At 42.3% G+C, this 12769-nt stretch overlaps 1 protein-coding gene across 1 annotated transcript in view; it reads right to left on the reverse strand.

Moving 5' to 3' along the window:
• LOC127445891 (receptor-type tyrosine-protein phosphatase F-like) overlaps window positions 1-12769 on the reverse strand; it is a 346333-nt gene that overhangs the window by 5210 nt on the left and 328354 nt on the right. Inside the window, exons 31-33 of the mRNA XM_051706359.1 lie at window positions 7280-7406; window positions 6977-7102; window positions 6741-6895 (exon numbers count right to left, since the gene is read on the reverse strand). Of these exons, the coding sequence (XP_051562319.1) occupies window positions 6741-6895; window positions 6977-7102; window positions 7280-7406 (408 nt within the window). The remainder of the gene's footprint in view (window positions 1-6740; window positions 6896-6976; window positions 7103-7279; window positions 7407-12769) is intronic.

Genomic DNA, 12769 nt, shown 5'->3' on the forward strand with positions numbered 1-12769 from the left:
TGCGACCTAATTGAAACCTCTACAATAACGCCAATATTCTAATATTGGCTATGGTGTTTGAGCTCCGCCTCTTTTGACACGAAGCTCTCCGCTATAAAAGAAGGTACGCAAACACCACTTCCTCAGAATTTCTACCTTCAAGACAGCTGATCTAGAAGCCCTCTACCCTTCGCCGTCGACTACACGAGTCAGCGGGCGGAATCTTCACGGCAACTGCATCACTCTGCCTCGCCGCTTGATGCTTTGCTGGTGAACGGGCCTCAGCATCCTGATTCTCCGCAGGGCTTCGGCAGGAGTTGTATATCCTCACAAGCAATTGTATATTGTGTGTATAAATATATATATATATATCTGAAACAGTCGCTTACGTGTTCGTGTCTTTTTAAAGATGTCATTCCATAAGTGTTCCTTGTGTGAGAGGCATATCCCATCGTCAGACCAGCATGAGAGCTGCATTCACTGTCTGGGCTCCGCACACGCAGAGGCAGCTCTCATAGAGACATACTGCCATCACTGCGAGGGCATGAGTCTCAAGACGCTTCGCTTATGAATCGTGCTCGTTCTGAGGGACGATTCAGCCTCGCGCCCTCCCACCCGCCTCTTCTGTGATACCCGAGGGTTCACACGAGGAGGCATGGCGAGGCTGCGAGGTCGAGCAGGATGAATTTGAGGTGGACCTCGTGCCAGCACACGCCCTGCGAGCCACTCAATCTCCACGTGACACATCTTTGCCGATACGTTATGTGCTTGACGAACTCCGGCCCTCTGAAAGAGCATGCGGCTTTGTCTCGTTCGGCGGTTATGCCGCTGGGGATGATAATGACGATGCCATGTCTCTCGCTTCATCAGGCAAGTGGTCAGTGGATGACGCTGCTGCCCCTTCCTCCAGCGAGGGCAAGGAGTGTGCACGCACCACTGACAGGGAGATGCTCTGCATTCTTACAAGGGCGGTCCAAGAGATCGACCTCGAGTGGTCTCCCCCAGAAGAACCTGAACAGTCTCGCCTCGATGAATGGTTCCTGCAGTCCGGATGCCGTGAAGTGGCTGCGTTCTGAAGATCTGCCCCATTCTTCCCCGATGTTTATAACGAACTGTCTAAGTCCTGGCGCGCGCCCTTCTCAGCAGGCTCGCGCAGTGATGCCATCCTCTCTAATGTGGATCAAGGGGAGGAAAATGGTTATGCCCCACTACCCCCTGTGGAGGAAACGGTAGCAACACACCTCTGCCCAGCGAGTAACAGGGCGTGGAAATCACACTCCATACATCCTTCCAAGCCATGTCGACTGATGCCCGCACTGGCTGGAAAAGCATACTCTGCGAACAGACAAGCTGGATCAGCACTCCACGCAATGGCAGTTATCAAGGTATTTCAAGCCAAGCTCCTCAAGCAAATGGACAAGCAAGGCTTCGATCCAGAGACATTCAAAGAGCTCTGCACTGCTACAGACTTAGCGCTGCATGCCACGAAAGTCACTGCACAGGCCATTGGCAAGTCCAACCTGGTAGTTCTGGATCGACATGTATGGCTGACCCTCACAGAAATGAGTGATAAGGAAAAAGCCACTCTGTTTGATGCTCCAGTGTCTCCAGCTGGCCTCTTTGGTGGCTCTGTGAATAAATTTGCTGAGCGTTACATTGTGACTCAACAGCAATCACAGGCTATGAAACGCTTTATGCCAAAACGGAGTACATCACAGCTGGTTCGCCCTCGCTCTGTTTCGAGCCAGCACCCGATTAAAAGCCCCATTCTTGCTGCCTCAGCACCACCACTTGCTGCCGCCGAGCCACTAGTAAGGCCACGCAAGCTGTGGCCCAAATGTAAGCAGCCATATCAGCGCACACCCTGCACCGAAGGGAGAAACCCCCCCAAGCGCTCCTGACGGGCACAACTCTTTGAAGCGGAATGCAGAGCTCACTGTTCCCTCCAGGTCTGCTATGAAGAAGGCTTGAATGGAGACACAAAACACTGTTCCCCATCTCCCCACTGCTGTTTGTTGGGAAAGGAATATTGCTGTTCACAATATTGTTCAAAACGTTGTTTCTGTGTCTTGCACTCAAATAAACGTAATAAAAAATGCAATAAGTGCAAAAAAAAAAATACAGCACTCGTTGCAAATGCACGAGATGCTCACACATTCTCAATAAAGAGCCATTTTCATCTTCAAAGCCCACACATTATGCACAACCGCTTCCCTATGGTGAGCGACACATTATATCATACAGTGAGCAAACCAAATTGCCCTCTGTCCCGTTACGTGGGCGTGTGGCGAGCCCTAACAGGTATTTCAGAATGGGTGCAAAAAATTATTGAACATGGTTATACGATCCAATTTGCATGATGGCCACCCTGTTTCAATGGTGTTCTGTCTTCCACGGTTTCATCTGAAGACGTACCAGTGTTACGAGCCGAAATACACAATCTCTTCGTGAAAAGCGCGATAGAGGTTGTTCCAAATTGTCAAGCCCAAAAAGGGTTTTATAGCCATTATTTTCTTGTCCCAAAGAAAGACAGCGGGCTTCGGCCAATCCTGGCCCTGAGACATTTGAATCGCGCACTCACAAAGTGCCCGTTCAAAATGATTACTCTGAAGGATTCATACTTTCATATCCAAATTGTATGACATCACAGGATGTTTTTGAGATTCACATTCGAGGAAACAGCGTATCGATTCAAGGTCCTGCCCTTCGGAATGTCTCTGGCTCCTCACACGTTCACAATGTGTATCGATGCGGTTCTCGTCCCTCTGAAACTGAGTGGCGTGCGCATCTTGAACTACCTCGATGATTGGCAGTTACTGGCACAATCAGAGGCTCTGTTATGCCAGCACAGACTTACTGCTTCAACATCTAAACAGCTTGGGCCTCAATGTGAACTGGGCAAAGAGCACACTCTCCCCCAGCCGACAATCTCCATTTTGGGAGTCTGCCTTGACTCTGTGAGCGGGCGGGTTCAGGTCATTCCACAGTGTCTGTCTCAGTTCAAACTGGGGAGAACACTTTCAAAAAGCATTGGGGTTTATGGCAGCGGCATCCAATTCCATTAGGTCTCTTACACATGAGACATCTTCAGTGTTGGCTCAAGCGCCATGTGCCATGACATACTTGGCACCATGGGCGCATCACTATATCCCGCTGCTGTATATCTGCTCTAGTGCCTTGGACAGCTCCTGCCTTTTACCGGTGAGGTGTCACGCTGGGGCAGATTGTCAGGTGGAAAGTGGTGACTACGGATGCTTCCAACACAAGTTGGAGGGCGGTGCGATGGGCGTCCGACTTTCGGCACCTGGACAGGTGCGAAGAAAGCATGGCAGATCAACCGCCTAGAGCTATCGGCTGTATTCCTAGACTTACAGGTTTTTCAGTCAGAAATAGCAAACTGTCATGTCCTGGTTCGCTCAGACAACATGACAGTTGTGGCATATATAAACCGCCAAGGCGGAATTCATTCACCACCACTGATGAGACTGACGCATCACCTCCTCCTATGGAGCGTGCGTCATCTCCTTTCCCTGAGAGCGACATATGTCCCAGGCTGTCTGAATTACACCATGGACCTATCGTCACGCCAAGGAGTGATACCAGGCAAATGGAGACTTCATCCTCAAATTGTACTGAGGATTTGGGAAATATTTGGCAAAGCAGAAATCGATCTATTTGCCTCAGTGGGGAGCACCCACTGTCCCCTCTGGTACTCGAAGTCCCAAGCCCCGCTGGGAGTGGACGCAATGGCCCACAGAGTGCCTGATTCACTATGCAAAGTCCAAGAGGACAAAGAAACGATTCTATTGGTTGCGCCGAAATGGCCCAACCAGCCATAGTTTCTGTACAGCTTGCCTCTGAGGAGCACAATCTGGCATCCCCAGCCCAAGCTGTGGAACCTGCATGTGTGGAACCTGCATGTGTGGCCCCTGAATGGAGTGCGCTAAACATGCCAGAACTGACACATTCAGTCATGAACACCATTTTACAGGCCAGAGCACCATCCACGAGACGCCTCTACGGGCTAAAATGGAATGTGTTCACTGATTGTTGTCTCTCACATGGCAAAGACCCAATAAGATGCCCATACATGAAATTCTCATATTTCTTCAAGAGCAATTAGATGCAGGACTCACTCTGTCAATGCTCAAAGTGTATGTGGCGACTATATCTGCGCATCATGCATCTGAAGCCAGCACCACTATAGGCAAGCATGATTTAATCATAAAGTTCCTTAAAGGAGCAAAACAACCCACCTCGGCTGGCTACAGTCCCAACTTGGGACATAACTTTAGTCCTAAAAGCTCTCGCAGGGCCCCCTTCAAGCCTTTGGACTGCGCATGAATTGCGCATGCTCTCCATTAAGACCGCACTACTGCTGGCTCTGGCCTCAGTAAAACGGGTCGGTGACTTGCATGAACTATCAATCGACAATTCATGTCTTGAGTTTGGCCCTGGTCTTTCAAAAGCCACTATCAAACCCAGAAAAGGCTATGGTACCTAAGGTTCAAACCACGCCATTCAGAGCGCAGGTGGTTCACCTTCTGACCTTCTTCCCTCCTTCATTTAATTCGGATGTGGAACAATCATTGCATTTGTTATGCCCTGTGTGGGCGCTACACGCATATGTTGAGCATACCCACTAGTTCAGACTGTCTGATCAGCTCTTTGTATGCTATGGAGGATGCACGAAAGAAATGTCCATCTCTAAGCAGAGACTTTCTCACAGGATTGTTGATGCAGTTGCCCTGGCTTATGAGTCGCAGGGTAAGACTTTTCCAATTGGTGTTAAAGCACACTCAACTAGAGGCATGGCTTCCTCATGGGCATTAACGAATGGTGTGTTTTTACAAGACATATGTTTTGCAGCAGGATGGTCTTCTCAAAACACATTCGCAAGGTTTTACAAGCTAGACGTGACGTCTCTCTCTTCACAAGTCCTCTCTGTTTAGAGCCTTTGCTATTTTATTGGCCAAACATATACTTTTGCTCCTCCCTTTAAGGACGAGCTCCCCATCTTTTTACACAACCGCTTGCATTCAGGCCGTTGTACTGTACCATAAGTCACAAGCACTTGCATTATAAATAAACTCCCTTTCCAACTGGGTTAGTGAAGGTGTTAATTCATACTATATGACTATAGTTCATATATTCATTCTAAGTGCTCCCCTCCTGGCCCAACACGAGGGTCACTCACTGCGGCATACTCATGTCGGTCGTCGTCCCACGGCATACTCATGTTTCCTTTCTGGGAGGTTATGTCGTGTAGTGTGGCTTGATGGGATTCTGTTCCCCATATGCGTTAATAAATGCAATGTCAAGTGTACTGAGTCGTAAAGGAACGTCTCAGTTTTGTATGTAACCTCGGTTCCCTGAGACAAAGGGAATGAGACATTGCATTTTCTTGAGGTACGAGCGATGTTCAGAGTTCTTGAGGTACGAGCGATGCGCTCCTTTTTTCTCAGTCAGAAATTTTGAGGAAATGGTGTTTGCGTACCTGCTTTTACAGCGGACAGCTTCGTGCCAAAAGAGGCGGAGCTCAAACACCATAGGCAATATTAGAATCTTGGCATTATTTTAGAGAGGTTTCAACTAGGTAATGTAAGAAGGCATTAATCAACACAATGTCTCGTTCCCTTCGTCTCAGGGAACCGAGGTTACGTACGTAACAGAGACGTTTGAACTAATGGAAAATAATAAACTTAACTCTAAAACCAACTTTTTTTTTTTTTTTTTGCAACTAAGGTTTCAATTCTATTATATATAATATTATATTATATCCACTACCGTTTAAAAGATTTTTCATTTTTGAAAGAAATTGAAATTTCTCTTCACAAAGGATGCATTAAATTGATCAAAAATACAGCCAAAAACATTAATGATGTTGCAAATTATAATTCAAGTTTGAAATAAGTGTTATATATTTATTTTAAAATTACATTTTTACCCATGATGGCAAATCCCCATTTTCAGCAGTCATTACTCAAATCTACTAAGAATATTCTGTGTCATGTAATTCAAATCATTCAAATGTGCTTATTTGATACCTGATAAACTTCTTATTTTTAGAACGGCTGAAAATGGTTGTGCTACTTAATGAAATGTGCAAATCACAATACAGTGTCTTCTTGCATTATGTACACTTGCAAGTCAAATGTATTTTAAAAATGGCCAAAAAGAAACAAATTTCTACTGAAATTCATCAGTCTATTTTATGTACTTCTTTCTTGAAAGATGAAATCAAGCTGGATCTAACCAGGACAGAGAGAAGTGGACAGCTCAGATGCATAACAACAAGAAGACATGCACATCAGAGTCTCTAGTTTGAGAAACAAACTCCTCACAGATCCTAAGCTAGCAATTCAATGTCCAGTACATGACAAAGACTAACATTGCTCCAAGTAGAGGATTCTTGCATGAACAGAAACTTTAAGTAGACATAGTCATTTGTAACATTATAAATGTCTTTACTGTAATTCTTGATCAATTTATTCCATCCTTGGTGAAAAAAAAGGCATCAATTGTAGAAATGTCAACAACAACAACAAAAAAAGGTAGTGTATATTAAAACATCTCTGTCTTAACAGTCTCACACTTGCGATTAGCCTAATGATGAAGTCATTAGGAAACCTAATTGCCAAATAAGAAGTGCGCTACAATCATTGTGAATATATCTAAAATATTTGATATATTGACCATCCCTAATGCTACAAATACACAACGTCTTGTGTTCAGTAATTATCAGGCTTGTTTGTTCTCACCTGCAGTGAACAGTGATTGGTCCATCCTGTCCGAACTGCTCCTTGGTTTTGTGAACTTGGCCAATGAAATCAATGAAGCCCTCTCCTGTCTTTGGCACACCTTGTTCCGGCCAATCAGTGAACTGGAACTGGCGGATCGTTCTGGACTGGCCATCCTTTGAGAGAGCGGAAGAATGTTTTAAAGAAACAATAAACAGCACAGCTCAAGTTGTACTGTCACCTCTGAGGAAACCTACCCTGGCGTCTGTGACTTTAAACTCCCGTAAGATGTATTGCGGCATGTTGTATTCAGCCATGGGGTCCACAACAAAATATTGGTATCGAGCAGATCTCTCTGCAGGCCAGTACTGATGACACTTCTCCTATAGAGCACAAAATCACACATGTTCATAAGGGCCTTTTCACACTTGTCTCCATCCGAACCCAATTCAGTTCCACCCACCCTTTCTGAAAATCCCTTTTTATTGATAGGTGAGCAGGGAGGCTAGTGTGAATAAGTTTGTGATCGTGTGTTTAGGATGACAGGGGTGTGAACTCACTCGTCCCATCTCTCTGAGCTTCGTCAGCATCACTATGATGGTGGAGTTGTGCTCCCACAGCATCCTCCAGAAGTCTTCCGTGGTTTCGGCGAGAGTACCCTGCGTGGCTATATACGCCTTCTGCTGCCTGCAGGAACAACACGTGAAGATGCAGTTTAAATACACAATCAACAAACAAACATCCACTCACTCAAACACACACAGAGAGAAAGTGGTCCGAGATCTGACTGCTTAAACACCCAAAAATGAAAATTCTGTCATCATTTACCTACCCTCATGTCGTTCCAAACACGTATTTTGTGGAACACAATGAAAGTGAATGGTGACTGAGGCTGTCAATCTGCCAATCATCTATTGTTTCCCATGGAAGAAAGAAAGTCATACAGGTTTGGAACAACATGAGGGTAAGCAAATGATTATAGAAATGTCCATTTTGTGTGAACTATCCCTTTAAATCAGGGATCTCCCCCACATTCATTTTCAATACTTTTTGAAGATGTTCCAGTCATTCCAGAGAACTGGATTTTAAAAAATAATGGGGTGGATTTTCATTTATATACTATACTGTATCAGGCACTAAACTTTTGACACAATAGTTGACTTAAAACAATTAGTAGCACTTTACAATAAGGTTGTATTTATTAACATTAGTTAATGCATTAGCCATCATGAACTAACATTGAACAATATATATTTTTAGTCAGCATTTATGATTTTTGTTTAATGTTAATATATATATATATATATATATATATATATATATATATATATATAATAATTGTCAATTAATGTAAACTTTTAATTTGAAAAATATATTAGTATATATGGGGGGGGGGATTTTTCCCCTTTTTCCCCCAATTTGGAATGGCCAATTCCCAATGTGCTTTTAAGTCCTCATGGTCACATAGTGATTCGCCTCAGTTGAGGTGGTGGAGGATGAATCCCAGTTGCCTCTGAGATTGTCAACCCATGCATCTTTTCACGTGGCTTGTTGAGTGCATTGCCACACACCCCACTGAGAACAAACCACATTATGGCGATCACGAGGAGGTTACCCCATGTGACTCTACCCTCCCTAGCAACCGGGCCAATTTGGTTGCTTAGGAGACCTGGCTGGAGTCACTCAGCATGCCCTGGATTCGAACTCGCGAGCTCCAGGGGTGGTAGCCAGCATCTTTACCACTGAGCTACCCAGGCCCCCTTTGTTGTTTACTAATATTAACAAATACAACCTTATTGTAAAGTGTTACTAAACAATAGAGATCAACTGATATTGATTTTCAAAAACCGATACCGATAATTTTTTATGTTTACATGTCTGATAACCGATATTCAGAACCGATATTAATAATATTTTTATTTTTGCCTTTTTGCACAATAGTTACCAAATAATCATTACACTACAACAATAAAAAAAATAGCATTCACCTATAAATATTAATATAAATAATATTATATACATTCATATTCCACACACACACACACACACACACACACACACACACACACACTTTCAAAACAACTTCATATAAATATAATGGTCCATTTGAACTAACTCACTTTTTGGAACCCAGTTGAATTTTAATATAATAATAATAACAATATTACTGTATTATTATTATATTAGGATTATATTTGTTTTGCACAATAGTAATACATTTCTGTCTAATTTACTTTCCCTTCACCTCGAGCTTTTACTTTGGTGGAAATCTGAAAGGGAAGTGTGTATTTGACAGTTTGCAATGTTGCTCACTACAAATGTAGTGAAATGCTGTCACCTCCCTCTTTCCTGTGATACCTTGTCCCATTTTTAGATTTGTATATTACCTTGAAGCGGTTACAAAAAAGCTTTATAGACTGCTATTTTCGCAGTTTTTTTTACGGTATGCAACCAGTTCAGCAGCAAAATGCATTCACCGACATCACACACCAGCACTTCAATTCTCACGCAACACAAAAGCAGTTTTAGACACATATTTGTTGTGCTAATAGTCATTTTTCTAGTACTCTCTAGTAGGCTTTGTCAAAACGCTGCATCTTTTCAAAGATATTTTACATTGTTTTTCGGAGTTGCGATTACGTAGATGATGATTAATGCAGAAAAAGTGTCAGGAGTTTTGCACGAGTGAATTCTGTTAAAAGCAATGACTGCATACGTTCACCAAAATTTGCCTGTGAACACCACTGTTTCTTTTTGAATGCACAGTACAGTAATGGCAGCTCTGGGCACTTAGGCACATTTGTTTACATACCCACCAGATGGCGCCATTTAAAGGTAAATCCGATGTTGAAAAACTGATAACCGATTAATCCAAAAAGTGCAAATATCGGGGGAAAAAATCTGATTACTGGTCAAACTCTACTAACAATGTATACATTTTAGTATACAAATGTCACCAATAGGACATTTAAAGGATAGACTGATGTTTCATGCTCAACTCAAACACACAAAAAGAGCAATATATAGACAATGAAATATTTTAAAGCAGAGCAAACAAGAAAAAAGTACATACATATTCACAATATACATTTCTATGAAGTTTCCAAGACATCTTACTAATTTCCATGAATTTTCTAGGACTGGAAATCATACAATTTTGCATGACAGCAGAGACCCTGAATACTGCATTAGTAATGATGTGGAAGGACTAATAGAGGAGTGATTTCTCTAAGCTGACAGCAGGGGACGATGTGACTCCATAAGCATGAGAAGACAGAGAGGGAGATAAAGACCCAGTGGGAGAGAAGAAACACTGCATTGAGAACATGTAGACAAAACGAGTGAGAGAGACAGACGCTGATGTCACTTGCTGACAGTTTTGGGTGGTGGAACAACAGAAAGAGAGAAACAGTTTCTTGGTAAAGCAGCAGATCTTTGGCAGGCCCACACAGCACAAAAGTTTAGATCACACATGCTATGTCACATTAAGCTGAGCAAGGACACTCGCGGATGTTTTTAAGAGACCCCCGCTGTAAGAACCTCAGGTGTCTGCTGAAAGTTTTCTGAGATAAAGAGGTAGTTTGATGTCTAAATCCAACTTCATCATCATCCTCCTCAGGCACCGTTCACACATTCACAGCGATTTTATCACAGCAGGTTGCCAAGTTGCTGTATTGTTGGTTGTAGTGGGTGTTTTTATACTGCTGGATGCTCAAATGCTGCAAAACTGGCCAGAGCTTTAAAGGGATAGTACACCCAAAAATGAAAATTCTCTCATCATTTACTCACCATCATGCCATCCCAGATGTGTATGACTTTCTTTCTTCTGCAGAACACAAACGGAGATTTTTAGAAGAACATTTGTGGAAATTAAATATTTATTAATCCTCATTATGCTTTGATTCTTATTAACTGTCAATTGCTTTCTGTAAATAAACCAAACATGTTCAAATGCTTAGATAAATAGTTTCTCTTTTTGTAGCTAAGTTGATTGAAGTTTCTTTGTATGGACATCTCTGGCAAGGTCAGAGAGGAAAAGGGAGGCAGAGAACTGTGTCTTATCAGAGGACAAAGCAGAAGAGTGAAAAACATATTATTATGGACTAGTGTGGATGAAGAATAGAACATTTCAGGACAGGAACCTGTCCTTGTAAGGTGAAGAAAGATAGGAGGTTCTATGGTAATTACTTTTTTAAAAAAAAATGAATATGCATGATTGTGTTGGATAAATATTCTGTATTTTGGAACTAACCTTTGTAGCTCTCTGAGGTATACTTTGATAGGAGGGCTACCCAGGGTCGTGAATAAAGATTTTCTTTGCTTAAGCTTTACCACTGGAGTGGCCTGACTCATTTTACAGGTGAATTTCCACCACATATCTCAGCTCTATAAGTCCATACAATGCAAGTGAATGGGTACCAAAATTTGAAGGTCCAAAAAGCACATAAAGGCAGCATTAAAGTAATCCATAAAACTGGATGGAGTCTTATGGATTACTTTTATGTTGTTTTTATGTGCTTTTTGGACCTTCAAAATTCTGGTCACCATTCACATGATTGTATGGACCTACAGAGCTAAGATATTCTTAAAATCTTTATTTGTGTTCAGCTGAAGAAAGAAAGTCACACACATCTGGGATGGCATGAGGTCGAGTAAATGATGAGAGAATTTTCATTTCTGGGTGAACTATCCCTTTACAAATCTGATCCCAAATGAGATGTATAGACCCTTTTCACAGACTGTGATGGTGCATTTCCACCTTTATTTAGAGGGTAAATCATGCAAACTTTTTAATTTGACATTTTTTAATTATTTAATGTAAATGTATAACATTATACTTTATGTTGCCCTTGCATTAATAAAAAAAACAAAACAACAAAAATGGCCCTTTACACATGGTATGCATGGTAAACAATGCATTCATCCTGCATACAGTACTGTACTGTATTATTTTCATGTCAAGGGTGAGAAAGACGGATTGAGAAAGAGACCACTGATGTACACACTCACTTCACAGGTGTGACCCTCGTTTGCTTCACTAAACGACAGGAAGCGAAATTGCTGCCCACCCCCCCATCACAAACACACTCACTCACACACAACAAAAGCTCATCAAGCTAAAAGCATGTGAAAGCTCTTCTCCCTCTGTCCTTCATTACAAACAAGATTACTGCCAATTATGCTGTTTACACTTCAATACGGTAGCAGATGCAGTGGGAGCAGTTTGATTGGCTGCTTATTTGATTGAGGGCCAATAATGAGTCTACATCTTGACACACCTCCGCACCTCTGTACTCCACAGGACGCCTTATAAACTATACAAGTACTTCAGTGCTGTTTCGAAAGGCTAGCGTATAGTTAATTTTTCTCCGTGCTGTTACATCTCGTGTACGGTCAAGTGCTTTAGCCTTTTAAAATATTTTTTTTTGACCGCGTGCACATTTGTATGCGCACTACAACTGCTTTGTGATACTCTTTAGTACAGTCAATGGACTTTTCGCATGTCTAGAAAAAACTTGGCTGCACGCGGAGTGTCCACATGTACTGTGCTGATGACGAAATCTGCATTAAGTGCATAGTGTGCGAGAAGTAGCGGCATGCAGAAAACCTACTATACCTACAAATTTACTTTGGCCTTAAAGGAATATTCACATTTAGTAAAAAATGTTGCCGCAAATTTTTGCAGTGGCAAGTTGTTAAAACGAATGAAGTATGAAAATCTGCCCTGTGATTTTTGTTGTCGGCATATTTTTTTTTTGTTGCTGTCATGTTAGGTTGTTTTTTTGTTCGCTCTCACCAGTCAATAAGATATAAGCTTTTGGGTCATGTGTCCGGAACCGAAATTGCACATCGACGTGGAGCTTTTGTTGATCTACGAGTGCAAAGCACATTAAAAAGTCATAGTGGCAACAAACAAGCGGTGAGAAAAAAAAGCAAGTCAAAATGGGAATATGATTAATATATACTATGAAAAAAAATGGGCTGCAGACATACTATGCTGATGCTGAAATTTAAGTCACGTGCACAGCGTGCAAGATGTAACGGCACAC

Source organism: Myxocyprinus asiaticus, chromosome 9, assembly GCF_019703515.2.
Source record: "Myxocyprinus asiaticus isolate MX2 ecotype Aquarium Trade chromosome 9, UBuf_Myxa_2, whole genome shotgun sequence".
Classification (NCBI taxonomy): Eukaryota; Metazoa; Chordata; class Actinopteri; order Cypriniformes; family Catostomidae; genus Myxocyprinus; species Myxocyprinus asiaticus.